The following is a 27,634-nucleotide window of genomic DNA, read 5'->3' as shown; positions in this document are numbered from 1 at the left end:
TACTGAAGTGCATCTTATACATGAAACACTCTGTAGCCACAAATGCTGGTGTTGGAGAACATAGAGTCATAGAGATATACAGCACAGAAACAGACCCTTCGGTTCAACTCATCCATGCCGACCAGATATCTTAAATTAATCTAGTCCCATTTGCCAGCACCTAGCACATATCCCTCTAAACCTTTTTAAATGTTGTAATTATACCAGCCTCCACAACTCTCTTTGGCAACTCATTCCATATACACACCACCCTCTGTGTGTTTAATCCAAACAGATCAGCTGCTTTGTTGAACTTCTTGCATTGTTGGAGTTTCATTCATCCAGGCAAATGAAATATTCCATCTCAGTCCTGACTTGCTCCTTGTAGATGATGGTAAGAGCTGTGGTTTACTGCAGCAAAGGCAGCCCTTGAGCTGCTTTCATAGATGCAATATTTATTTCGACAGCTTAGTCCAGTAGTAACTTCCAAACCCTTCTCCTTGCCCAACATTTGCCTCCATCCCCAAAGGATATTGATGCTGGGGGAATTTAATAATGATAATGCCATACCTTGTTATGGAGAGGTTTTTCTGCTGTCTTATTATTAGAGATGGATTTTGCCTGGCCTATGTGGGTGCAGTGTTACCTGCGCTTGGCAACTCAGGTCTTTTTTCAGGGTTGACTACAGGGGTCATAGACTGCTTCATTACCTGAAAAGTTGTGAATTTAACTGAACATTCAGAAAATATCCCCATTTCTAATCTTGCATTGAGGTTAAAAGTCATTTGAAAGAGCTAGAAATGATTGTGTTTTTCCTAGTGCCTTGGGAAATCCTTGCAGCAATGTCCTGTGGCTGTGTAGATTTGTCTTCAAAACCACAATCATGCTAAATATAGGAAGGGCAAAAGCAGCAATACATGGGAACATTACCTCTTGCAAATTCTCCTCCAAGCCACTCAGCTACGTGACTTTGAAATCATTCTTTGCCATTGGGTCAAGACCCTGGAACTCCTTCCCTGACTGCAATGTGGGTGTGCCTACAAACAGATGGGAGTGATTCAAGAAGGCAGCTCACCACTTCCTACTTGAGGAAAACTAGGGATGGATGATAAATGCTAGCCCAGTCTGCATCGCCCATAAGTTATTGCATATTTTGCAGTGAACAGCTCACCTGCTTTCACAGCACTATTGTTTATGGAAGTCAGGAGTGAGGTGGAACATTTCACTTGCTTATATGAGTACAACTCCAATACAAGAAGCTTGACAAAACAGTTCATTTGTTTGGATCCCATTAGCAAATAATAAAACCTGGTCTTGCTTTGGTTTAGAACTTGGCCAGCTTAGTGCTGCTAAACCGATCAGTAATTAAACTTATGTATGCTTTTGGTATCCTCATGGTTCCTTTGAATTTGCCGTAGCAGTAATAATTTGTGAGTGGGCGGGTGTCACAAATGGCCTATATGACCCCTGTGCCAATGTTGAGGATTTTGTGTACCACTTTGTGTCTTGTCCTATAGGTGTGGGAATGGTGATGGAGGAGTCTAGAACAGTGGCTGATGCCAGGCAGCTGTTTAATTAACTGGCTGTGTGCTTTTTTTTTGTGAATAAAACCCACATCTTGGCTGGCATAATTACTTTTTATTATGATTTGATAATAACAAGGCTCTTTCGGAGAGCAGTCACAAGTCAACCATACTAGTGTGGATCTTAAATTGCATATAAACCAGATTACATAATAAGATCAGATTCCAAAAAGAGCATTAGTGAGCCAGTTGAGTTTTTAATAGTTTTATATTACCATTAATGATGTCAGCTTCATACTCCAGAATGTTTTAAACTGAATTTAGCCAAAAGCTCATGGTGAGATTGCACCTCCTTAGGTCATTATGGTCAGAAATGTTACCCTCAATGCTAGTTTTTCCTTAAATATGGATAATACTTTTCTTGCAGATCAAATCCATCTGCACTTTCTTGGTCCTTTTGGAAGTGTCTGATAGTTTCTCAAACACATTAATGCCCAGTGCTGTGCCCATTTCTCTTAACCTAGTCTATGACTAAAGTTTTCTTTGATAAATGTCAACTCCTTGACATAGTGAACAATTTACTTGGATCAAATTGTTGATGATCTTCACAGTCTTAAAAATGTCAGCTAAGTTATCCAAGCTTGTCCTCCACTAGAAGCCAAGCCCCATTTAATAGCATTGCCACAAAAATCTTGTTAAGCTTAATTATTCTAGCTGTTTACTTCACTACTTTCTCAAGGAGCTGATGATTTTTGAGTGACTAGTGAACACTACAGAATATTAAAGATAGTGTCCGATCAGAGTTTCGGGCAGTAACAGTACAGACTCTTTAGTTATCCTTAAGTTTTTTTTCAATTGATTACCTTATTTACTTTTTACTGTAGTTAAACACTGCTGACAACTTAGATTTATTCAGTATAACACAGGAGCTAAGAGTAAGCAATACTCTTTTGGTTTCTTGCTTCACTGTTATTTTTAGAATTGTCACTTAAAGGTATGCTCCATATTGATTATAAGTTATTTCATTTATTTTGCACGGAGTATGATCAAGCTATTCTGAACCATCTGTACTTATTCTTTTGCATCAGAGTCTCCACAGATGTAAAGTTATGATTTGTCTTAATATGCAATTGTTCCACACAATATATCATGCATAAGTAATTCCAATTGAAGCAAAATATCTCTGGGCTCGAAAACAGTGATTTTCATTATGGAAGAACCCAGCTAACAGTGTTGTTATTTTTTACCTAAAAACAAATCTGTTAAATGTAATATATTTTTTTCATAACATACATCGGTTTTCAAAAAGCTTAAGTTTTAGAATTTTCAAATTATTATTTTCTCATGTTTATTGAGTTTCTAATTAGATTAGTTTCTGCATAAAAGGCTACTAAATACCAACTAATTTTAATGTTGGTATCTGAAATCAAAAAAGACAATTCTAAATCATAAATTGCATTTTGGTTTTGTTTCTAATGCACATCATCTGATAACATTTGGTGGTGAGGTGAAGGAGATATTGGAAAGATAGGAAAGTTTCAGGGTGACTTTCAGAAAGGAAAGAAAAATTGAGATGCAGTGGAGTTTAACAAGGAAATTTCAGAGCCCTAAGACTGATTGCTGTGGCTGTGGGTGCTAATGCTGTGAAGGGGTGGTAGGAAGAGTTGTATTGGGTGAGGTTGGAAATGTGAAAGAATTTAAATTGGCAACATGTGAAATTGGGTATTAGTGCAGATCACCGGATAAGTGGGTGCTTGGTGAGCCAAAGTAATTTGGAATGTAATGCAACAAGCAGATTTTTGAATGAGAGACTGGAGATGGAGAAGATTGAAATAACTGAGTCTAAAAGCAAGTAAGACATAACCAAAGATTTCAGGACAAATGTGCTGATAGAGAGATGGTGCATGCAATGTTAAAGGTAGAAATAAACAAGCTTTATGATAGAGAGCATATAGAGTTCCAAGCTCAGTTTGGATGCTGAGGAATTTGGAGGTGAGAGTGGTATTGTTAATAATGAAGATAAATGCCATCAGCACCAGCCTGTATATTGTACATTTGCAGAATAGATGTATATATGTATAAATATGAGGTAGTTTTTTTTTTTTGGAATGAAGAATAAGGTAACATAGTGTATGAATAATTGTTTACATTGAATAGGGGAACAAATGTGATCCAGAAGTTCAGATATACCAATCACTAAAAGTAGTAACACTGATTAATTCTGCCATTTTCTTTTTTTCATAAAAGTAAGCATTGGTACTCACTTCTGGAATGATAGAATTGGAAAGCTGAGAAGTTTGTGTTAAATTTATATAGGACCTTGGTCAGACTATGCTAACATATTGTGCACAGTACTGATCTCCATCCTGTGTTAAAATTGTGTAGAGATATGAGGAAAGTATGGGAAAGTGATGTAATGAAAACATCCTGTATTAGGTGTTACCATGGCCCCACAATCCAAATTGCATGTGTCCAGTTCTATTTGTATTTTGGCTGGTGCTCTAAACTAAGCCTATTACTTCCACCTTCCTCTCTGCACTATTCTCCCCACCTCTCTCTCCTTCCTCCCCCCCCCCCTCCCCCGCCAACCCCACTTTCCCCTCCTGCCCTGTCCTCCTCCCAATACTTTAATTTCTCTGTCCTACCCTTCCTTTCAGATCCCAACAGGAGCTGCTAACAAGGTAAGTAATCAGCCAAGACTTAGAAATAGCAGATCAGGCTTAAGGGGTTAAAAGCCTATTCCGACTACTATATTCCTCTGCCCTAAAGGCACTTAAAATGATGCCAGAACTGGAGTTGTGCTTATCTGGAAATAGTTGAACAAGCTAACTCTTTGATCTTGTGTCTTCTCTTTCCGAGAATAATCTGATAGAGATCTCTGATATTTAAGAGAAACCTCTTTATCCAGACAGTGGTAAGAATGTGGAACATGTTACAAAGAGAATAATTGGACAAATGGAAAATTGCATTTTGGGGACATGTAATTTCAATTTTGTGGAGTACCTGGTGAGGGTTTCAAGGAAAGGAAGTGCAAACGAATAAAAGAATTGAATTGGAATGGCAGGCAGAAAAATTGAAGTAATAGGCTCAATTTAGAGCACCAGCCAAAATGCATATGAGAATGAATGCAAAGAATTTGGATCATCTAGCTGTGATAAGTTTTGGAAGGGACACGTTCTTGTCATACATCAGATATGATTTTGGAAAATCCAAAATTGAAGCTTATTTTGGGTAATGCCTTATGTTGGGATGTAGTTGAGAATAATGATAGGCCAAACTAACTGCATCCTATCAGCAAATCGTTGTCCATGTTCAAAACAGTGTGTTGTGAATAGGTTTCAGTTGTCCATTTTCTGACTTAATATTTCTTTACATTTGCAGGTAAAACCTTTCAGCTTTATTCACACAATCTGGTTGCCTTATTTGAACAGGCCAGAAAACCAGGCCTGGCATCCCATATTCAAACACATCGTTTCCCTGACAAGATAATACCCAGGTAAGCAAATACATTTGTACTATTTGTGTGAAGCAGTGTAAAATATGTTTTCATTATTCCATTTCCTCATTCCATATTTTTTTTTGGTGCAGTTCTCTTCTAAGTAACTCCAGGTAGAGCATATATGAATACCGGCACTGATACGTGATGTCCAAACTAATGTCTGAGAATATATGCAAAATGAAGCACTTAAGACAGCATCCTTGCAAAATTTTACTATTTCAGGAGAGCAGATCCTTTATCAGATCTTTGGATTAAGATCTTAAGTTTGATGAAGATTATACCAATGAACAGCATCTTTTGAAAAAAGAGGGAAGATTAAAATGGCTGCAAATATTTAGTTGGAAGATGAGGCAAAGCAGTTAAAATAGTTGATGGATGGCATAATCGGAGAACTAGACACGTCATTGAACTCATGACATATTCACGATATTGATTTGTAGCATGAGCCATAACCCACAAATGTCATTAGAAAATGAATGTGAAAGGTAACTGAAATTTACCTTGTATATTGTTTCCAGGAGGTTTGCTTTAACAACAAAAATTCCAGAAACAAAAGGCTGCCACAAATGCTGCATTGGTGTGTAAAATTCTCAATTTTTAAAATTCTGTTCTTTTTCACCATTTGCTTGGAACATAGTTGTTAAATATACAAAGTTGTATTTAAAATGTTTTCATAAGGATATGACTGCGACTCTATTATTGTTCATATGATCGTATATCATATGTTTTAGTCAATACTGCTATGATCTGGTTGCTGGGAAGTGTGCAAAAATAATCATTTAAAATTGCTGCTCTTCCTTTTTCATTTGATATTCACATGCCCCCCCCCCCCACCCCCCCAAAAAGCAAAGCAGCTAAAATTGGGAATTTGAAGCATAAAAGTAATGCAAATCTACACTTCTACATATCTTTCTCTTGAAAAGCCCAGTAGATTAGACTGCCGCATATAGGAATATTGCATGGCTGGTACAAGAAAATGAAATTTAATGAGTGCATTTGAAAGCAAGTTCATATCATTTATAAATTTGTTTTTGAAAGCTTATTAATATGTTACTGTTGATCTCTGTTTGATAACTGCAGTGCGAAATCCATATACTGGACATAAATACCTCTGTGGGGCGCTGCAGTCTGGTATTGTCTTACTTCAGTGGTATGAGCCAATGCAAAAGTTCATGTTGATAAAGGTCAGTGCTTGGTTTAAGTTACCTGTTACGTATCTAATTTTTGTTATATTAATACTGAACTGCTCTTTGGAGAGAAACAGAGACCTAGATCCTAGAGCAGCAATGTTTCTTGATTGCTGCTACTCTGAACTTTTCTGCACAGAGTCACTGCACATTTCTTGCCAGGTCTTCACAGCCTGACTTCTACAGAAATGCTGAGCATATTGTCCCTTGAAGAACTCTATCAGAGCACTGTAGCATGAGCATAAGACCAGATGATTCCTTTTTACCTGTGCTAGTTGCATTATGGCAAATGTTAAGGCCTGGAGTGAATATTAGTTGTGAGCAACTAAGTGAATTATTGTATGAATAGACAGATGGGCAAGGTATGTGACTAGGGTAGTGGGTGAGATGGCACAACGGTATGAGTAGTCTGCTTAGCATGGTCATTTTAGGGATCAATGTGAGCGATCTAAGGAGGTCAGTTCCGTAGTTATTGAGAATTTTAAACCAGGTTTTAATTTGTCTTAACATTTTCTCGGTGATCACCCAAGTTAATACCTTGGAACTGTTAGGACAACTTGAAGATTTTTGCAGAGGACCCTAGGGAGCAGACTTTCCAGGCAATTCCCACAGATGTCAGCACATTGGGATTTATGCATGGTCTTAAAACACATCTTAGGGTGTACATTTGGTCTCTAGAGATGATCTAGAGACTTGAACATCTGTGCCAGAGTAATGTCTCAGGTTGATAAAGACTTGGAAATATTAACCTTTTTCATTGCAGATGCATTTTTTCTTTGTTTCCAGCATCCACAGTATTCATACTTAAGAGTACATAACCATGATTAAATGTAATGTAAATATCCAGTTGTAAATCTTGGATGTTGGTGTGTTGATAATGTTCAACTACTTGTTTATTTTAAAACTTTTCCCTTTGCTATTTGATATACAATTTTAAGTCAGAAGTACTTCAGCAGGTGATCCATTTTAACCTTCTCTTGAGATCTTCATCACTAGATGCTAATGTTCAGCTAATTTTATTCAATTCCATGTGACATTGAAAAAGTACAGTACGCATTGATTATAGCCTTGCACAATAGTTGCTGAAAACTTGCTGTAGAACTAACTGTGTCTATAGCTATGCTATTCCAATACAGCTGTGACATTGGCATCTATCAACAAAGTCCAAAGTTACTCATATGTCCTATCCCCACACAAAAAAAATTAACAGAATCTTAACTATGCAGAGCCACACAAATGCTGTGACTTCAAGATAATTCTCACCACCTTACTTTTTCTATAGCCTGTTAATCAAAAAGAAGTCAGATGTATGGTGAAATAATCTTCACTTGTATACAGTAGATGAGTACAGCTCCAATAACTTGAATAGTTATGCCATCCAGGACAAAGCTACCCACTTTCAGGGGACTCAAATAGCATCTTGAGCTAGTTCCTCCCTCTCTACTGCCATGGTTTTGTATCATCTCCAGTAAGCACTGCTCCAACTCACCAAGGCTACTTCAATAGCACTGGAAAAAACGAGAGTAGGCACCTACGAATACCACGACTTACAAGTTCCTCTCCAAGTCTCACATCCTGATTTAGAAATATCTTGCCATTCCTTCACCGTCACTCAGTCAAAATCCTGAAACTTGCTACTCAACACTTATGCATTTTACCTACACAGCACAGCTTACAGTAGTTCTACAAAGTAGTACACCATCACATTGTTGAAGGCAATTAGTTTTTTGACAACAAATTCTTACCTTGCCAACAATGCTCGGATCCATGCATGACTAAGCAAACTGTTTTAAATGTACGTTGTATTACTGACTTTAGCTTCACAAAATCTTATTTTTTTCTTCCAGCATTTTGACTTTCCACTGCCAGACCCTCTTAAAGTGTTTGAAATGCTTGTGGTACCTGAGCAGGAATATCCAATGGTCTGTGTTGCCATCAGCAAAGGCAGTGAACCCAGCCAGGTGGTCCAGTTTCAGACAATAAACCTGAACTCCTCTTCCTCATGGTTTACAGAAGTTGGTTCAGGTATGCCATTTATCATAAATCAGTACAGAATAAAATTTCTCATGGGTTCCCCTGCAAAACAGTTTAAAGCTGTTAGATGTTTTAAAAATTGGAAAGTACGTTTTTTAACAACTTGTTGATAATGCACATCTAGACATTAAATAATTCTATATAGGCTTGGTTCCAAGTAATATCACAACATTTAATTAATTTGTTAGCTTAGACCCAGTTACTTAATGAATTTTGCACTGTTTTCTATGTACCCTCAATGATTTCAGGTTGGGGAAATAGTTTTATGTACAGCATTCAGTGGAAACTTCTTTAACCTGATGAACATTTATTGAAAAGGTACATCTGCTTAATACATTAAATTTTTGCATTGTCATGAGTATATCATTGTCACGTCTGCCTTTTATTGTTTTAGCTAATTGCGAGTTGGATACCATCCACATAACCCAGCTGGAAAGGGATACAGTTCTTGTCTGCATGGATAGTGAGTACCTGTCAATTTTTAATAATCCTAGGTACATTCCCTTTTACTAGCATGTGCATTTCTGTATCAAATTATGAAGCTCTGAACAGCTTAACTTGTACTTCAGCTATGCCTGTATTTGTAAATTCACACCATAGTATGCTAATAGAGTTCAGGTTCATGAGAAGCGTACCTTTCATTCTTTAAAGTATTAGATCAGTAATCAAATGCAGGGATATTATTTTAGTCCATGTTACACATTAAAATTGTTGTAACTATTTATTTCTGCTAAGTTTTGTCTTTTCAAATTATTACAATTTACAATATGATTACAATGAAGATACCCAGAAAAGAAATTAAATCATTTTGCTCCACCCAGCTGGAGTCCACTATCCCTGGACAACAATCTACACAACCTGGGAGGAAATCTGAGCACCCCAGCAAAATCCTGTGCAAGTGTTGGAGAACGTGCAGACTCCAGGCAGACAGTCACCCAAGGCTGGAATTGAACCGGGGACCCAAGCGCTGTGTGGCAGCAGTGCCACCCATAATTTCAATGTGCTTACCTGAATACTTTAAAAAGGAAGTGTTAGAAAGCTTGAATGTAGCCTCTTGGATAATTCTCAGAATGGAACACTCCAAATGCTCACACTGACCACTTAATTTCTCACCTCAACCCATTTGCTTTCCAAAATGCTGCAATCAGGGGTTTTCATCTCAATAAAGTAAATTTTAATGTGTTTTTCATCAATGAACTTGCACAAAATGACAAATCCAGTTTTTTTCCCTAAAATTTAATATGCTAAACATTTCTAATGGCAAGTTTTAAAAAACAATTATAATGCCAAATATCTCCATATGGTCCTCTAGGTCCCTCTGTTCTACAACACTACCTAAGGCCCTACCATTACTTGTGCGAGAACTGCCACAATGCAATACCTCCCATTTATCCAGTTTGAACTCCATGTGCCATTTTTCAGTCCATTGACCCATTTGATCGAGATCCCTTTGTAATCTTAGAAAACCTTCACCGGCTACTATGCCACCAATTTTGGTGTTGTGTGCAAACTTACTAACCATGCCTTCTATATTCTCATTCAAATCATTTACATAAATGACAAACCAAAGAGGACCCTGAACTGATCTCTGAAAAGTAGCTGGTGACTGGCCTCCAGTCCAAAAAATCAACTCTTCACCACCACTGTCTTTTTCCATTAAGCCAATTATTTAACCAATTGGCAAGGTCACACTGACTCCCATGTAACTTAACTTTACTAGTCTACCATGTCGAATCTTGCCAAAGGCTTCACTAACATCTGAGAAAACAATGTCTCCTGCTCTGTTCTTATAAGTTTTTTTGTAACTGACTTAAAAAAAACTGAATCAAGTTTGAGAGACACAATTTTCCTCTCACAAAACCAAGCTGACTATCCCTAATCAATTTTCTAAATGTCTATAATTCTTATCTTTTAAAATCGCCTCCAACAATTTACTCAAAACCTAAGTCAGACTCTCAAGTCTATAGTTCCCAAATTTTTCCCTCCAGCCCTCCTTAAACAAAGGCACATTAGCTATCCTCCAGTCATCAGGACCTCACCCGTGATTATAGGTGATGTAAATATTTCTGCAAGGGGCCTCATAATTTCTTGCCTTACTCTAGGTTTGTGTAAAGATTACAAATGTCAGCAAATCAACTTCCCACCCCGGCAAACATACCCACAACCACTCCCTCCCTTATTTTCCACAGAACACCCTCTAATGCCAGTACATGCTTTAAGTTCAGGGACCAATTCTGTACATCGTACCCAGTGCAGCCTTGCCAACACCCTGTACATTTACAACAAGACATCCTTATTTATAATTCCAACACCCCCCCCCCCCCCCCCGCTGCCAAGCAATAAAGGTTGAAGTTGCACTTACTGGACTTTTAATATTAAACTTTTTGTATCATCCACAAGAACACCCTGATCCCTCTGTGCTGCACTTTATTGGAGTCTCTCTCCATTTTCAAAAAAAGTCTTCCTTTTGATTCTTCTGACCAAGGTGCGTGACCTCTTACTTTCCTACATCTGCCAAGTTTTTGCCCACCCACTCAACCATATCTTTTCCCCTTGCAGATTCCTTATGTCCTCATTATAAAATATCTTCCTGCCTATTTTCATATTGTCTGCAAAGCTGAATATATGACACTGAATATAGGTCACTCCTCCAAGTTGTTAATATTGTAGCAAATAGTTGAAAGGCCTTGGACTGATCCTTGTGCCACTCCATTTTTCTAACCTGAATAAAACCATTAATCAAAACTCAATCCAAACAAATATATTACCATGAGCTCCTATCCTGTGCAATTACTTTTTATATGATGCCTTATTAATTATCTTCTGGAAATCCAAATACCATGTGTTTACCAGTTCCCCTTCAACTTTGCTTCTTATATCATCAAAGAACTTGCAAATTTATCAAAGAAATTCACAAAATTATGTTCACTCAATTTGATGGTTTTAAGTTTTTCTAAATTCCTGCTATTTCTTCCCAACAACAGATGTTAGATTAACTTACCTATAGCTTTCTGTCGCCCTCCTTCCTGAACATGAGCAGTTTTCCAGTTGGCTTGAATCCTCCCAATATCTACTGAGTTCTGGAATAATTGAACTAATGTTTCCAATATTTCTACAGCCACTTCCTTTAAAATCCTTTTAATGCAGGCCATTAGGTCCTGGTGACTTGTCTGCTTTTAATTCCATTAGTTAGTCAAATACTTTGTCCCTCGTGATAGTGGCCATTACAAGACTTTTCTTCTGGTCAGCACCTTGCTTATCTGATATCTTTGAGATGCTTACAGCATCCTCCACCATGAAGGCCAGTGTAGAATATTGGGTTAAATTATTTGCCATTTCTGTTTTCCATATTATAAATTCCCCAGTTGTATTCTCTAGGGTATCACACTCACTTTAGCTACTGCTGTTTACCACTAGAAGGCCATGCTGTTTTTATATATTCCCATGAATTTGCTTTCACAGTCAATTTTCTTCCCTCATTATTAGCTTTTTAGTTCTACCATCAATAATGATCTACTGTCCTTGTCCATTCCGGTCCTTGGAATTGAATGCAATGTCTTCAAATTTGCGGACAACACGAAACTGGGTGGCAGTGTGTGCTATGAGGAGGGTGCTAAGAGGCTGCAAGGTGACTTGGACAGACTGGCTGAATGGGCAAATACTTGACAAATGCAATAGAATGTGGATAAATGTGAGGTTATCGACTTTGGTTGCAAAAACACAAAGATAGATTATTATCTGACTGGTGGCAGTTTTGGAAAAGGCGGGGTGCAACAACACCTGGGTGTCATGGTGTAACAGTTGCTGAAGGTTGGCATGCAGGTGCAGCAAGCGGTGAGGGAAGCTAGTGGCATGCTGGCCTTCACAACAAGAGGGTTTGAGTATCAGAGTAAGGTTGTCTTACTGCAGTTGTACAAGAGTCGAAAAGTGTAGCACTGGAAAGACACAGCAGGTCAGGCAGCATCCGAGGAGAAGGAGAGTCGATGTTTCGGACGTCAGCCTTTCATCAGGAATGTGGAGGGGAGAAGGGCTCCTCAGACACTGCCTGACCTGTTGTGCTTTTCCAGCGCCACCCTTTTCCACTCTGCAGTTATACAAGACTTTGGTGAGGCCTCACCTTGAGTATTGTGTGCAGATTTAGCCTCCTCGTATGAGAAAGGACATTCTTGCTATTGAGGGAGTCCAGTGAAGGTTCACTAGACTGTTTACCAGGATGGCAGGATTGATATATGAGGAAATACTGGATTGACTGGGCTTGTATCAGCTGGAATTTAGAAGAACGAAGGGGGATCTCATAAAAATATAAAATCCTAATGGGATTGGACTGGCTAGATGTGGGGAAAGTGTTCCTGATGTTGGGAAAGTCCAGAGCTAGCAATCACAGTATAAGAATTAAGGGGTAAGCCATTCAGGACTGAGATGGGGAAGGATTTCTTCATTCATAATAGTGAACCTATGGAATTCTCTCCCACAGGAATGTGTTGGGGTCAGTTCATTACATATATTTAAGAATGAGTGGATGTGGCCCTTGTGACTAATGGGATCAAGGGGTATGGAGAGAGAAAGTGGGAATGAGATACTGAGATTGCATAATCAGTATAATCATGATTGTAATGAATGGTATTACAGGCTCAACAGGCTGAATGGTCTATTCCTGCATCTATTTTCTACGTTCGTGTTTTCTTGGGTGAGCAACACTTAGTCTAAATTGGTATACAAGCATGAAAGTTGAATTTCCAACTGATACCAGCCAGGAGTAAATTGAAGTAATCTAATCTGGAAGTAGCAAGAGAATGAGTGAAGGTTTCAACAATAAATAAACTGATGCAAAGGCAGAATTAGGTAATTTTCATAGAAATGCTGCAGTGATGATATTGGAAGATCATCTTGAATTACACCAAACATGTAGATGGAACTTTTGGTGAATGAAATTTTTGTAATAAACCCTAAATTAACATTTTGTTTAGAAATTTTGTAGGAGTGGGCACTTTGTACATTGCAGCACATGTACACGGGTAAACATAAATGGATAAAATTAAGCAAGAATTCATTAAATAGCCTAAAATGTAACTCTTCAAATGTTTCCCCACACTCTCTTCCCCTACATGTCTTTTGACCATTGTAGAATGTGTTTTCTATTCAACTGTCAATAGCTCTGAGCACCTATGACACAGTAACCCAAGACAAATATCACTAATTACTTGTGTGAAGTATATTTTAAGCAATATTCTAAAACTGTAAAGGTGCAATTTGAAACCTTCATATGATAGAAGGAAATTACTACTGTTCGAATAGCTGTCAAAAGGTGTGGTGCTGGAAAAGCACAGCCAGTCAGGCAGCATCTGAGGAGCAGGAGACTCAATGTTTTGAGCATAAGCTGTTCATCAGGAATGATGTAGGGCAATAGGGGAGAGATTTGCTACCAAATGATTATTAAAAATTACGATATAGTGTTGTCTTTTGAGGAACCAGAATCCCTACTGCCTGCATCTGAATCTTAAAAAAATTCTCAAAGTTTGGCAGTCATGAGACTTGTAATTTTGTACAATCTCAGTGTCTGATGGTGTCCTTCCTACTCAATTAAGGAATCTGTGATTACTTAGGAACAGAAAAAGTTCAAGATGGATTTTATTACATGATACTGTTTTTTTTTGCCACTGCTCTTCTATAACATTATTATAACTTATGCATGAATAGCCATATTTTCTATTTCAGAAAATGTCAAGATTGTAAATCTGCACGGCAAATTGAAATCAAGCAAAAAGCTGGCATCAGAGCTAAGTTTTGACTTTTGCGTTGAATCAGTAGGTAAGTTAATTTCCCAATATTTAATGCATTAAAATTATTTTTAAAATACATTTATAGCAAAATCCATTTCATTAGTTTTTTCAGAATGCAAATCGGTTTTCAGATGGCCAAGGTGATTGGGCAGAGAGGGGTCAAATAGAACTGGGCTCGGACATGAGTGATTTGGTTTCGGAGGCTGACTAAGACTATGTGTAGGTTCAATGAAAGTTTTAAATTGAATAGACTCTTCAGGAGATTAGGGCCCAGATTTTCCAATTAAGATTGGAAATCCTAATTCCTATCCTGATTACACTAAAAGGTAAATACATACCTTTAGATAGGTACTTCCCTTGAGTTTCCTGGCTGGGGTGACAGGTGGGTGAGGGAAATAGGTAATCGGTCAGTGAATGAGTTTTGTGGTATGTCAAGTAGTACTGTCAGGGGAGTTGAATCAGTCGAGACATATCTGGCCTGTTTGGTGTCTGGTCCAGTGGAGTTGGGGATTGCAGTCCACTGGGTCAGGTCGATTCAGGATGTGGTGTGTTATCTTGAGGTTGAGCATTGAAGAGTGGGTCAGACCTGGGTGTGGGTGGTTGACCAGTTGCAGGGGAGGTTGTTTGATCTGTTGAAGTTAAGATGAACCAGGGATTAGTTGATAGGTTACTCAGGATTAAAGTGAGTTTTAAATTCTCATACTTTTCCTGGTAACTATTGAGCTTAAATGAGTTGCAACCCTCCAAAATCACTTTTCTTATCCAAGCCATTAATATATACTGTCAGTAAGTATGACTCCTTTGTGACACTCCACAGCTTTCAATCCCTTGACTAAGTGGGTATACTTCTGTGAATAAAATAATGGCTTATTGTGTTGTTAAAAATTTAATGACTCAAAATGTTTATTTTGGTAATTGGATATTTAGACACTTCAAAAATATTTTACGGAGAAAAATCTCAACATATTGGTGTGCAAGTGTTTTAATTGCAGTTATCTGGAGTTTTGAGTTGTGTAGTTTAGAATTGAGAAAATCTTCTAATTAGACTTATAATCGTAACAAGAGCTAGATGCTAAGCAGATTCAAATATGCTTATTTCATTTTATTTATGCTAAAAACCTTTCTTTGACCTGCCCCTCTTTTCTCAGTGTGTCTTCAGGATAGTATACTGGCTTTCTGGAAGCATGGTATGCAGGGTAAAAGCTTCAAGTCAAATGAAGTAAGTCCACCTACAATTACTTCCACAGTTGCTAAGTGACTGACTGATTTGATTACTTATTGCAGGACTTATTTTTATTGACTTTTGTCTCTCCGAAATGATGCCATTGTTCAGTGTACCACAAATATGATATTGTGTCTCAGCATGAACAGACGTGTTCTTACCAATCCGCTCAAGGAGCTGGTGCTGCTGTCACCCTAATCCCGAGCCCCAAGCAACCCCTTAGAACTGTGGTTGTTGAGGCCTTATGTACTGCCTGTTCCACTCTCCATGTGCAAAAATGTACACTTATTCTTTCTCCTGTATCTTATTGAGACACTGACTTTTGCCCATGAGACCATAAGACAGAAGAGCAAAATTTAGGCCATTCAGCCCATCGAGTCTGTTCTGCCATTCAATCGCGGCTGATAAGTTTCTCATCTCCATTCTCCCGCCCTTTCCCTGTAACCCATGATCCCCATGACAATCAAGAACCTATCTATCTCAGTCTTAAATACACTCAATGCCCTGGCCTCCACAGCCTTCTGTGATGGTGAATTCCATAGATTCACCACTCTCTGGCTGAAAAAGTTTCTCCTTATCTGGGTTCTAAAAGGTCTTCCTTTACTCTAAGGCTGTGCCCTTGGGTCCTAGTCTCTCCGACCAATGGAAACATTTTCCCAACATCTACACTGCCCAAGCCATTCAATATTCTGAAAGTTTCAATTTAATCCCTGCCATCCTTCTAAACTCTGTTGTGTGTAAACCCAGAGTCCTTAAATATTCCTTGTATGTTAAGCTTTTCATTCCTGGGACCAGTCTCGTGAACATCCTCTTAACACACTGCAGGGCCAGTACATCCTTCCTGAGATATGTGGCCGAAAACGGCGCACAGTACTCCAAATGTGGCCTGTCCAGAGCCTTGTGGAGCCTCAGAAATATTTCCCTGCTTTTATATTCAAGTCTTCTCAAAGTAGATGCCATCATTGCATTCTAACTACTGACTCAACCCATAAGTTTACCTTGAAAAAATCCTTGAACTGCCAAGTCTCTTTGCCCCTCTGATAGATGCTCCAAATTGCTCAGATAGGAACACAAAATGTGCCATAAAGCCCCTTCACGGTATTCGTGTAGCTGATTGAAGTCATTTATGGTTAATGGGATACTCCTGTGCAAGTGCACGCACACATAAGGATGTTGACAGTTGGGCATTCAGCGATGCTGGTTCCATTGAATATCAAGAACATTTGGTTAGATTCTCTTGTTGGAAATGATTATTGCCTGGCACTTCTGTGATGCAAACATTACTTGCTATGTATAATCCCAAGCTTGGATGTTGTGCCAGCCTTTGCATTTGAGCACCGACTATTTCGGTATTTGAGGAGTCCAAATGGTGCTAAATGTTGTGCAAATGTTCCCTCTTCCGACCTTGTGGTGGATGGAAGATCATTGATGAAGCAGCTGAAGATGTTTGGACACTGAAATCATTGTCCTCTAACAACTTGTTGGGCCGAAAGACCTGTTTCCACACTGTCAGATATAGTCTGATATGGACCAGGCCAGACCCCTTCAAAATATTTTAAGAAGGTAGCTTAGACCCTAACATTTTCTTATTTTCAAGGCAGATGTGAAGTAAGTGTTCGAGGTGTAATGCAACTGGTCAAACCACCTGGCTTTATCTAAACACTACAGCTGACACCTGAACAAAAGAAAGCGGAATTTAGAATAACAACTATTGGAAAACTTAAGCAAGTCGATACAGTAACTATTACTAATTAACTATTCTAATGCAGAAACTTAACCAGGACTCAATACAGTAACTAAACTAATCCAATACAGTAACTATTACTAATTAATTGTTCCAATACTGTAACATCCCTGAACACACCCCTTGGCAAAAACGTAAATTCAAACACCTGCTTACAGGCAGGTGGAACAACACCCAGAGAGAAATTTCAGAAAAAATGAGAGGAAACCTTTACTGAAGCTTGCAACTCTTCTAGACTCTAACATCTTATGACTGCTACAGCTTTTAAAAAAAAATAGAAAAAAACCTGAACTGGGAGAACTGGCCGCTCCCCTTCCATTGTTGAACTCTCTACACTCCTCACACCCCTGCCTTTATGACGTCTCTTCAAAAAAAAACAAGGACAAAATAATCTTTTAAAGTGACAGCATTGTCACAAGTCTTGATGTCAAGGGCAGTCACACTCCTCTCACATCTTGAATTTCACTCTTTGTTTGCATTTGAACCAAGACAGTAATGAGGTCAGGATCCATATGTCCGTAGTGGAGTCAAAACTAAGCATCAGAGAGCAGATTATTCTTTTGCAAATGTGGCTTGATAGTATTTCAACCCTTTACGTCACTTTGTTTGAGAACAGACTGAAAGGGTGATAATTGGCTGATTTGTCCTGCTGTTTAGTGTATATACCTGGACAATTTTCCACATTGTCTAGGAGGTTTCAATGTTGTTGGACTGGAACAGATTGCCTTGGGTGCATAGCACGTTCTCGATCAAACTTCTTCAGTACTACTATTGGAATGTTGTCAGGGCTGTAGCTTTTGCAGTATCAAATGTCTTCAGCTATTTCTTTATATCACATGGAGTGAATCAGGTGGTCTGAAGACTGGCATTTGAAATACAGGGATCTCAGCAGGAGGCTGTTGAAAATAATCCACTTGGCAATTCTGGTGGAAGATATTTCAGATTTTTTTTTTCCTTCCTCATTTGCTGAGACCCCCATCATTGAGGATATTTGAAAAGCCCTCACCTTCTGTTAGTTGTTTGACTGTCCATTATCATTCATGACTGCGGCAGGACTGAAATCTGAGATCTGATCTGTTGTTTGTGGGATCACTTAGCCCAACTATTGCATGTTGCTTCCACTGTTTGGCTTGCAAGTAATCCTGTGTTACCAAACTGATACCTCTATTGTTAAGTATGCCTGGTGATATGATGTCCTTCACTTAACATTGAAACAGGGTTGATCTCTTGGCTTAATGTGAGGGTAGAGTGAGGAAATATGTCAAGTTATGAGGTTACAGATTGTAGTTAAATACAATTATGTTGTTGATGATGGACTATAGTGCCTCAGGAATGCCCAGTTTTGAGTTGCTAGATATCTTTGAAATCTGCCTATTTAGCACAATGAAAGTGCCTCAGTACATGAAGGATATCCTCATTGTGAAGATAGGACTTTGCCTCAATAAGCAATGTGCAATTGTACTTTGTACCAAGATAACTAAGACTGTTGTGAACACCTTAGAGTGTCTTATAAAACAAATCCCTTCAATGTTTCCCTGTGCTCAAAACTGTGAACACTATTGATTTCTGGGAATCATGGCCAAGCCCAATACTGACCTTGTGTACATATTTTCCATTCTTTTCTAAGTTATTTGTTTGAGTAATATAGCAGTCTTTATTACTACTTTCTCATTAGTTATTTGGGGGTATATGTTCTGAAAGGATAGATTCTGATCTTAATTTGGAGCTTATGGAAATTATGGAATGATTTACTCATGTACAGCAAACCTTTTCCAAGAAGGATTAGTCAACACAAAGGGTTTTAATAAAGCATTGTAAGTCGTGTATACAAATGAAGTGATGAAATGTAAACAATCAACAAGCACCTTGGTAACAACAAACACAATGTTAGTATCTAATTCTGGGAGCAATAGATTGTTTGTGAATGACCTATAGTATAATTGCTTTTATTGAACTGGCATTTGCGATATTAGCAGAGTGTGCAGTGGACTCTAGGCATTTGATGATAAATCATTGACTTGTATTATCAGATCCAAAATGTTAATGACTTACTCTCCATTAGGATTCAAATTAGGATAAGTCATGTGCACAGTGTATACTGTACTTGAAAATATAATAATGTTGGAGATGGGCTGAATTATACTTAAGTCTCCTACTCTGGTTTTGGAATTGTTATTGCTATATTTTTAATCTCTACCCTTTTTAGGTTTACATCCAAATTTGCTTTGTTTGCTAATCAACTCTTGTCCCTATGGACAGTATTCTGAGTTAAGTCGCAGATCAATAGATGATAACAGGTCTTTTCATTCAAAATGTGTGAACTAGTGGGTGTTGGTATTTCTTAAGACACCAAAATAATCTTCAGATTCTCTGGAGGACAACAGTTTAAAATAGAAATTAATTTGGTTTTGCACTATTAAACTGCACAAAACTTAGTAACCAAATTCATAAGTAAAATCTAGCACTTCTGAAAGAAAATTACATGTTTCAAACTACTGTTGCATTACTGAACAAAACAATAGCAACTAGTTCACACATTGAGAAACAATAGTTATACATCTTGGGATTAAGCATATCATTTAGTGCAGTTCAAATACTGCAGGTTTCTACATTTTGTAATATTTTGTACTGTTTTATACAAATTTGTTGTACAAAGTACTGCAATTTTGCACGGAGTCTACAAAAATGAAAAGAATATAGGTTTTTGAGCCAACTTGAATGATAAATCCTCCCTGTTGCTTTGCAGCACCTTGTATATTTCAGTCCACTCTGTGCATACTTTGCATTTGTTTTAAAACCATTTTGAGGATTATTTTAAATATAATTAATTTATTGCTGAATGTTCCAAATCAGGTTACCCAGGAGATATCTGATAAAAGCAGAGTCTTTCATCTCTTAGGATCTGATAGGTAAGAAGCCATTATGTATTTAGCTAATTAAAGAGATATTGTCTGTAAAACTAAGTTATTGTATGTATACAGTCTTTATAGCATTTGACAATTAGGTTAAATATTTCGATTCTAGAGATATAAAGAGAGAGGTACAGCACATAACTTTCTCCTTCTGTATTTTGCTGTTGTCTCTGAAAATGACCTCTGAAGATCCTCTCATTCCTGACAGCTTTTCTAAACCCAAGTTTGATAATACAGTTTATGTACTTTTTTTCCACTTTACCCAAGAAGTAGCCAATATGAAAAACATTTCATCCCATTACTTTTAGATGTGGAATAACTACGTGCAAGTTCATTGTATCTTTGAAACTATCACAAATAACCAAGATAATTGTTTTTGAAGAATGAATAGGGAAATACATGTGTCTCTATAATACTTCAGTTTTTGAGCAATCCTGAAATGTAATTGCTACTTTGTCAGTTTAAATAAAATACCAAATTGGGACGATGCTGCAATTTGATTTATTCTGTCAGTTCAAATGTCTTTTTCTCTGCTTTCATTTGAGTCTCAAGCTCTTGCAATTTTCAGCTGCAAAAGTGTAAACTTGTGCACATAGTAGTTGTCATAAAACAGCTACAGTGCTTATTCAACATCACTGTTCTCATAAAGTTGCATGTGTGCAGCTCCCTGAAAGGTATACCTCAGGCCTTTTTGCATATTAAGTGTGTGTTTGCAAGTAGTCACACAAAAAAAACCTAAAGATATTGCTTTTGAACAAACTGGACACTTGCAACAGCAATTTTATATAAACACTCCTCACAGACCCTTTGCATTCTCCTGGAATTGGAACAATTGCATTTTCTATAAAAGGAATGCATAGTGCAGAATAAAATCTATAATTTACTACTAGAAAGTCATTCAAGGTGTTTGCTTAGGAACTAGTTTAGTACCTAGTTTGCATGATTTACAAGTTTACTTACACCACTTAATTGCTGTAAATCTTTGATTAAATGCCACATAACTTGAGCTCAGTGAAACTATTTTGTTTACATATTAACAGAGTCATAGAGGTTGACAACATAGAAAAAAGCCCTTCGAACCATTGTTTTTAAAAACAACCTTCAAACTGTTCTAATTCTATGTTCCAACACTTGGCCCATAGCTTTGTATGCCTTGGTATCACAAGTGCACATCTAAATGCTTCTTAAAATGTTGAGGGTTTTTCCCTCTACTACCCTTACACACAGAGTTCCAAACTTCCTCCTCCATCTAAATGAAAATGTTTTTCTTCGCATCTTTTCTAAATCTTCTGCCCCTTACCTTAAATCTATTTGCCCAGTCAATGATCCCTCCATCTGGGGAAAAACTTCCGTCTTGTCTATCTCGTCAATGCCCTCATAATTTTCTCAATCATGATCCCGCTCATCTCCTTTGCTTTAAATAAAGCAACATTAGTCTGTCCAGTCTCTCCTTGTAAATAGTCCAGTTTGGCAACATGTTTTTAAACCTCCTTTGCACCCTGTCTCTTTAACATTCTATTTCTGGGATTGCTTTTTGCTGATTACTCTTAATTTAATAAATGAAACAAACAGTTTGATAACTTTTAACAAAGTGAATAACTTGTGTGAGATGATATTTAATAGTGGCCTCTTTGTAGTTTAAAAATTCTCAAGTCTGAAACTGCTGGGTTTAGGGAACTGTTGACTCTGTTTAGGGAACCTTTGTGCTCTTCCCTGTCTAGACCTATAGGAACTGGGCTTCTCCAATGTTTCTACACAGCCAAACATTTGTAGATCATGATTATAGCTCAAGTCTTCCTGACCTGCTATCTTGCTTTCAGACATGATGGTTTATCACTGATGTACTGTTCCATACATAATATATAATGTGTTTACTTTCATACATATCTGGTAAAATGAGGGATAATCCATATATTTCATCTAAATTTTACAATTTAACTTTTCAAGTCTGGTAGATTAATACATTTTAGCTATATATTTTCCAGCTAGATACCTCATTTAAGCGAATTGATTTGAGCTGAGATTCGAAATAAATAGAATATTCCTGCTTGATGGATTAGAACAAACTGCAAATAATAGCTTTAAAATGTTTAAAAATGTTAAGTGCAGTATCCCTTACACTATAAGAAATATTTAACTGTGTAAATTATTGCTGTAAATCAGTTATTTTCATGTGAGCAGGTTCAATAGAATTATAATTATATTTGAAAACTTTTGTAACTTGATGGGAATATTATTTTAACTGACAGATCAAAGATTAACCATATGGTCTTCATTCCTTATGAGGTTTCAAATTTTAAATATATAATTTATATATTTAAACTATATCTACCCTATACGATTTTGAATGTGAACTGTACTCCTCTATTTGGGACGCAAAACCACAGCAGAGTGAGACTTGTTGAATTGCACAATTGTGTATCTTTGAAACAGCTGTCCAATTCATTCTATTTTCCTACTCTTTGACCAGTGTCTTGAAAATTTCTCCTTTTAATTATATGCCCAATTTCCATTTGAAAGCCAACTTCATATATTGCTGCAGCTCTTTTTGGAGCTGAATTTGTGCTGAAGAGTTGAGAGATGTCTGTGGAGAATGAAATATTTTTCTTTGGACTGAATCAATCTGGCTGCATGCGGAGGAGAGCATCTTTTCCAAGTGGTGTGCCTATTACTCCAGAGGAGATATGGCCAGTGATAATACACAATTGGATATTGTGTGCTTTGACCCAAAGCAAAATGGTAATAATACTGCTGTGCTTTGACATTGCTGTTCAAGTTCTGCTTTAACTTAATAAAATATAAACACCATAAGAGTTAGCACTTAAATCAATTCAGAACATGAGTGAGAATGGATAAAAGGATTAATTGACTTTTGTAAATCCCAAATTCCAACATAGCCCTCGGGAAAAATTGCCTTTTTTGTTAAGAATGTTAGTTTTTGTGCTTTGCGTAGTGTTTGTCACCTGGAGGTTACAATGCTTAGCATATCAATAGGTCAAGTGTTCCTGACAGGAAGTTAAAGCAAAAAATAAGTTGTACCAGGCTGTTATTGCATTCTTCAGCAAATGATTGTTTTGGCATTGTGAAAAAACCTATCCACCCCTTAAATAGTGAGAGATGCAGGAATACCTAATGGTGTAAACTTGCAAACCTAACATGGTTTTAATATAGTTAGACTCAGTGAAATATATTCTATAGTGAATTCCAGGAGGAGAAAGTGAGGACTGCAGATGCTGGAGATCAGAGTTGAAAAATGTGTTGCTGGAAAAGTGCAGCAGGTCAGGCAGCATCAAAGGAGCAGGAGAATCGACATTTCGGGCATGAGCCCTTCAGGAATTCCAGACTGATACCTGCCCTTGGAGGAGGTTATGAGGGTAGGAAAGGGTTGCTCATGAACCTTTGCAAGTTGAGTTTTTTTTTTAAAAAACTCCATTTAATCTTGCTGCACCGTAGATTAACTTGCTTCGAAAGAAAAATGTCTGATTCCGGCAATCATGTTTTATAAATATAATTAGGATTTTATTGAAAAATACAAAGCCTAACTATATGGTTTACTTTTATTGCAGGGTTGTAGTGCTAGAAAGTCGACCAACGGACAATCCTACAGCCCACAGCAATCTCTACATCCTTGCTGGCCACGAAAATAGTTACTAAGCAACACCAAGGAACTTAATCACGGTGACTGTTCCTTAAAATGGGACAAACACAACAGTTTCCAAATATGAAGATTCAGTGAGGGAAACATAAACAAAATAGAAGTCCGGCTGTGACTGCTGTAGCCTTGTTTTTGGTGTACTTTAATATTTGATTCAATCATGAGGTAGATTTTCTCAGCAAAGAAGTAAATTTGGTAGCTGGATATGGCTTTATTAAGATATTCAGCCACTGTGTGGTTGATCTGATATGTCAAATGTGCTTCATAAAAGCTATGATTAACTGAATTTAGAACGATCCAATTTCTAATTATAAAAGCACAGTAATTCATAATGAAAATATGCTGCAGTGTTCTTAAAGTGCCACACTTTCTCATAACTATCTTCTTAAACCTTATGTTTTATAAATATTTTGCAGCAAAATTTAGTGCTTTATAATGTTCTGTGTTGTATATTGTCTAAATTACTTTGAGTACTAAATCTATGCCTTTGGAAACCTTCCCTTGCCTAATATTGCAACAATTTTATAGGAGTTTTAATGCACCCACTACAAGAGTGTACAGCTTGAAGTCTGCCATAGTATAGTGTTAAATTGAATATTTAAAAACTTTATTTATTAATCTGCCAATTGTAAGAAAGATCATATACTTGTGGGGAAAAAAACAGGTAATGTGTCATTTAGTTGCATTTATGTTATTGAAGCTTGGGGCTGAAAGGGAGAAAATGTTTCTTTATAAGCTGTTTGTATGCAGAAGCATATTGTAGAATATAATTTCGACCTTACACTCCTACACTCTTTGTACAAAGACACCATATAAGCACTTTCTGTCCAATTTTTAATTTGTAAAGCTTATCTATTTAGATGCGACACTAGAATTTTTTCATATTTTAATCTTTTCACATAGTGTATAGCAAAGGTGTTTTTATACACGTGCAGTCATAGTTTATGAAATGAAATAAAACACGTAAATTTTTCAAAGATAATTTTAATTTTTATTCTCCACAATCTTCTGGCTTAAATAATTTGGAAAATCATCCCATTTCACCATTTATTCTTTAAACTTCAAAGTTGGAAAATGATTTATGTTACAAGCAGTGAACATCTTTAAGTCACTATTTTCAGTTTCTACCTCAACCTATGAAAGGCTGTTATCTGTGCCTCCACGTTATTTTGAAGATCTTTCAGCAAATTTTATTCATATATGTAAAATTAGTCATGCATATTAAAGACTCTAATTCAGTGGAATAACACTAATTGTAGCAAAAAAACATGAATTAATTGTAGCTCTGTAATATTTACCTGTAAATAATGTAAAATAAAACATTCAATGCATGGATTCAAATTTATATGTCATAATTGCTTTGTGCATAAGAGCTATTTTATAACTTGCAAATGGAAATAATCTCTTTCTGAAAGGAGTTTTTGGATTTAAGTTTATAAAATGTCTTTATCCTACCACCTGTTTGCTTGAGCTGGGTACAAATTTTGTGTATTTTGCTAACAGTCTTGTATGTTAACTCTAGTTTAACATTAGCAATTAATCTGTATTTTTAGAATTTGATGTACAAAAAGTTTGCTTACAGTTTCTGAATTCACAATCAAGTATAGCAAGTCATGTAAATACCAAATTGATGATGTTATGAAAGCATCACTTTTTTTTTGATGAAAACAGTTGTTTAAGAAATCTACATGCCTTCTAAAGTTCTTAAGCTTTCTTGGTGAAATGCATGAGATCTGTTTAGCATATTATACTTGAGCAGTAGCAAGGAGCTAATTTGTTAAATGATTCAATATACAAACATGACAATAATGGTCATTTTTTAAAAGATTGATTCTTATCAGAATTTTCATCTAATACTTATAAAAATGTCATTTTTCTGATGTTGGATATTATAAAACACGATTCATTATTGCTTTCAGCTTAGAAATAGAGAGAAAATAGATATAATTCAAATTGCTGATTTTCCATCTTGCCTAATTTGAGTGCTATGTTTAAATACTTTGTTTAAATAACTTGATAAATTAGAAATGGAGAAAAGTATCTAAGTATCCATTACCAGTTTTGGAGGAGAGCATGTATTTGGACCACTTGGGTAGAAATTGTCCACTGGGTAGACAAAATTAATATCTCAGTCATACCTGAAATGGGTCAATTTATTGATTTCTGCCAAAAAAAACTGTTGATGTTGAAAATCTGAAATAAAACACTGCTGTAAATACTCAGCAGGTTTAGCAGTATCTGTAAGGAGAAAAGCAATTTACAAAGTGTCTCTGAAAAGTGAGAAATGTGATGGATTTTGAGCATTTGAAAGAAAAGTGTAGAAAAAGTATGGAGGGAAAACCTTTCTAACCACTTGGGTGGCATGGTACAAAATGACAAGTTTAATTGTGCAAAAATAAAAGAACTGGATATGGGACAGAAAATAAAAGATGTGTCCGGGAAAAGAGTGAAGGCAGGAACTAAAGAAGCTCCTCTCCAAAAGCAAAGAAAATAAAGGGATGGTCAGAGGAATGAGGAAAGAAAACAAAACACGAAGTGGGACACTGATTATAATTTAAATGTTAACTTGATTTTAGGTCGAGAAGGTCATAAAGTGCCCATTTGAGATAAAGTGCTGTTTCTTGAGCTTATGTGGATAAGACCATAAGACATAGGAGTGGAAGTAAGGCCATTCAGCCCATCGAGTCCACTCCGCCATTCAATCATGGCTGATGGGCATTTCAACACCACTTAGCCACACTCTCCCTGCATCCCTTAATTTCTTGCGAGATTAAGAATTTATCAATCTCTGTAACTGTCCAAGTAGAGAACTGATTAGAAAATACTGAACAGGCACCCTAGTAAAGGAGACAAGAGCAATTACTGATTCATTCAAAAACAAGTCAGAGATTTATTTCAAAAAATGTTAGCCTGCATTACGAACTAGGGAGAGTCAGTGATGTAGCAGTAGCATCACTGGACAAGTAACCCAGTACCCCAAGCTAAGTAATATCTTCGGGAGCAAAAGCAGAAAGTACTGGAGAAACTCAGCAGGTCTGGCAGCATCTGTGGAGAGCGAAATGGAGTAAACATTTCAGATTCAGTGAGTTTCTCTAGCAATTTCAGTTTTTGTTTCAGATCTTCAACATCCTCAGTTCTTTGTTTTGTGTTAATTTACACAGGACATAGGTTCAAGTCTCATCCCAGACGTTGGTAGAACCTAAATTCAATGAATGAAATTTCAAAGTGAAGTTGAGAGTTATCAGGAAAAAAACCGTATCTGGTTTTCCAATGCCCTGCTGTCCTTGCCAGGTCAGACAAACATGTGACTCACAGCAACTACCCTCTGAAATGGCCCAATAAACCTTGCAGTTAAAGGTACTCAGCAATGGACAAAGAACACTGGCATTGCCAATTAAGAGTTGCTGTGGCACAGTGGTAGAGTCTAGGGCAAATACAGCCAGGTTCCAGTCCCATCTGCTTCAGAGGTGTGTCATAACAATTTCTGAACAGGTTGATTAGAAAATGTGTAAAAGGGGTGCAGGAACAGAGAGAAATCTGTGAGTACATGTGCACAAATTGTAGAAGGTGACAGGGTAGATTGGAAAAGTGGTTAGAAAAGAATATGGGATCCCTCGCTTAGTAAACAGAGGGACAAAGCACAAAAGCAAAAAAAAGTTCTGGTGGATGTTATTGAAAAGTCCACTGTGGCCTCAGCTGGAGTATCAGGGCCAAATCTGGGTGCAGGATCTTACAAAAGGCTTTAAAGGATTGATGTTTGATGCTGGTTTGTGGATGATCAGCTTCAGTTTTATCAGTAAATATCAAGAAAGGCTGGATTGTTCTCCTTGGTGGAGAGGAGGTTTGTGTGAGACCAGAGAGGGAATGAAAATGAAAAGCAGAGTGAGTCAGATCTCAGAATCACCTGTGCAGCAGCAGCTGTTGGAAAGATCAAAGCTATTATTGTGTTTATTTTTTCATTAAGATTGGACCTTCAATCTCTGAGAATCACTGTCAGCTACATGTCAAATTCCATTCACACCCACTGGAACCCACTTTACAGCTGATTTGGTTTTAGTCAATGCAGCTGACTGACTGCCCACAACATTGGAACACAAAG

The 27,634-nt window shown here is 37.1% G+C and overlaps 1 protein-coding gene across 1 annotated transcript in view; it reads left to right on the top strand.

Annotated features, from left to right (window-relative positions):
• Positions 1 to 24,870, top strand: part of map4k5 (mitogen-activated protein kinase kinase kinase kinase 5) — a 192,339-nt gene extending 167,469 nt beyond the window's left edge. The window contains exons 25-33 of the mRNA XM_043697612.2: positions 4,884 to 4,998; positions 5,520 to 5,578; positions 6,082 to 6,185; positions 8,036 to 8,213; positions 8,617 to 8,685; positions 13,938 to 14,030; positions 15,151 to 15,221; positions 19,822 to 19,877; positions 23,447 to 24,870. Coding sequence (XP_043553547.1) covers positions 4,884 to 4,998; positions 5,520 to 5,578; positions 6,082 to 6,185; positions 8,036 to 8,213; positions 8,617 to 8,685; positions 13,938 to 14,030; positions 15,151 to 15,221; positions 19,822 to 19,877; positions 23,447 to 23,534 — 833 coding nt within the window. The 3' untranslated portion in view covers positions 23,535 to 24,870. The remainder of the gene's footprint in view (positions 1 to 4,883; positions 4,999 to 5,519; positions 5,579 to 6,081; positions 6,186 to 8,035; positions 8,214 to 8,616; positions 8,686 to 13,937; positions 14,031 to 15,150; positions 15,222 to 19,821; positions 19,878 to 23,446) is intronic.
• The last annotated feature ends 2,764 nt before the right edge of the window (positions 24,871 to 27,634 follow it).

This window comes from Chiloscyllium plagiosum, unplaced genomic scaffold (assembly GCF_037043375.1).
Source record: "Chiloscyllium plagiosum isolate Xiang-an unplaced genomic scaffold, Cpla_swu_hap1 HiC_scaffold_8, whole genome shotgun sequence".
NCBI classification, from domain to species: Eukaryota; Metazoa; Chordata; class Chondrichthyes; order Orectolobiformes; family Hemiscylliidae; genus Chiloscyllium; species Chiloscyllium plagiosum.
Note: the sequence above shows the minus strand (reverse complement) of the source record. Positions and strands in the feature narration are given on the sequence as shown.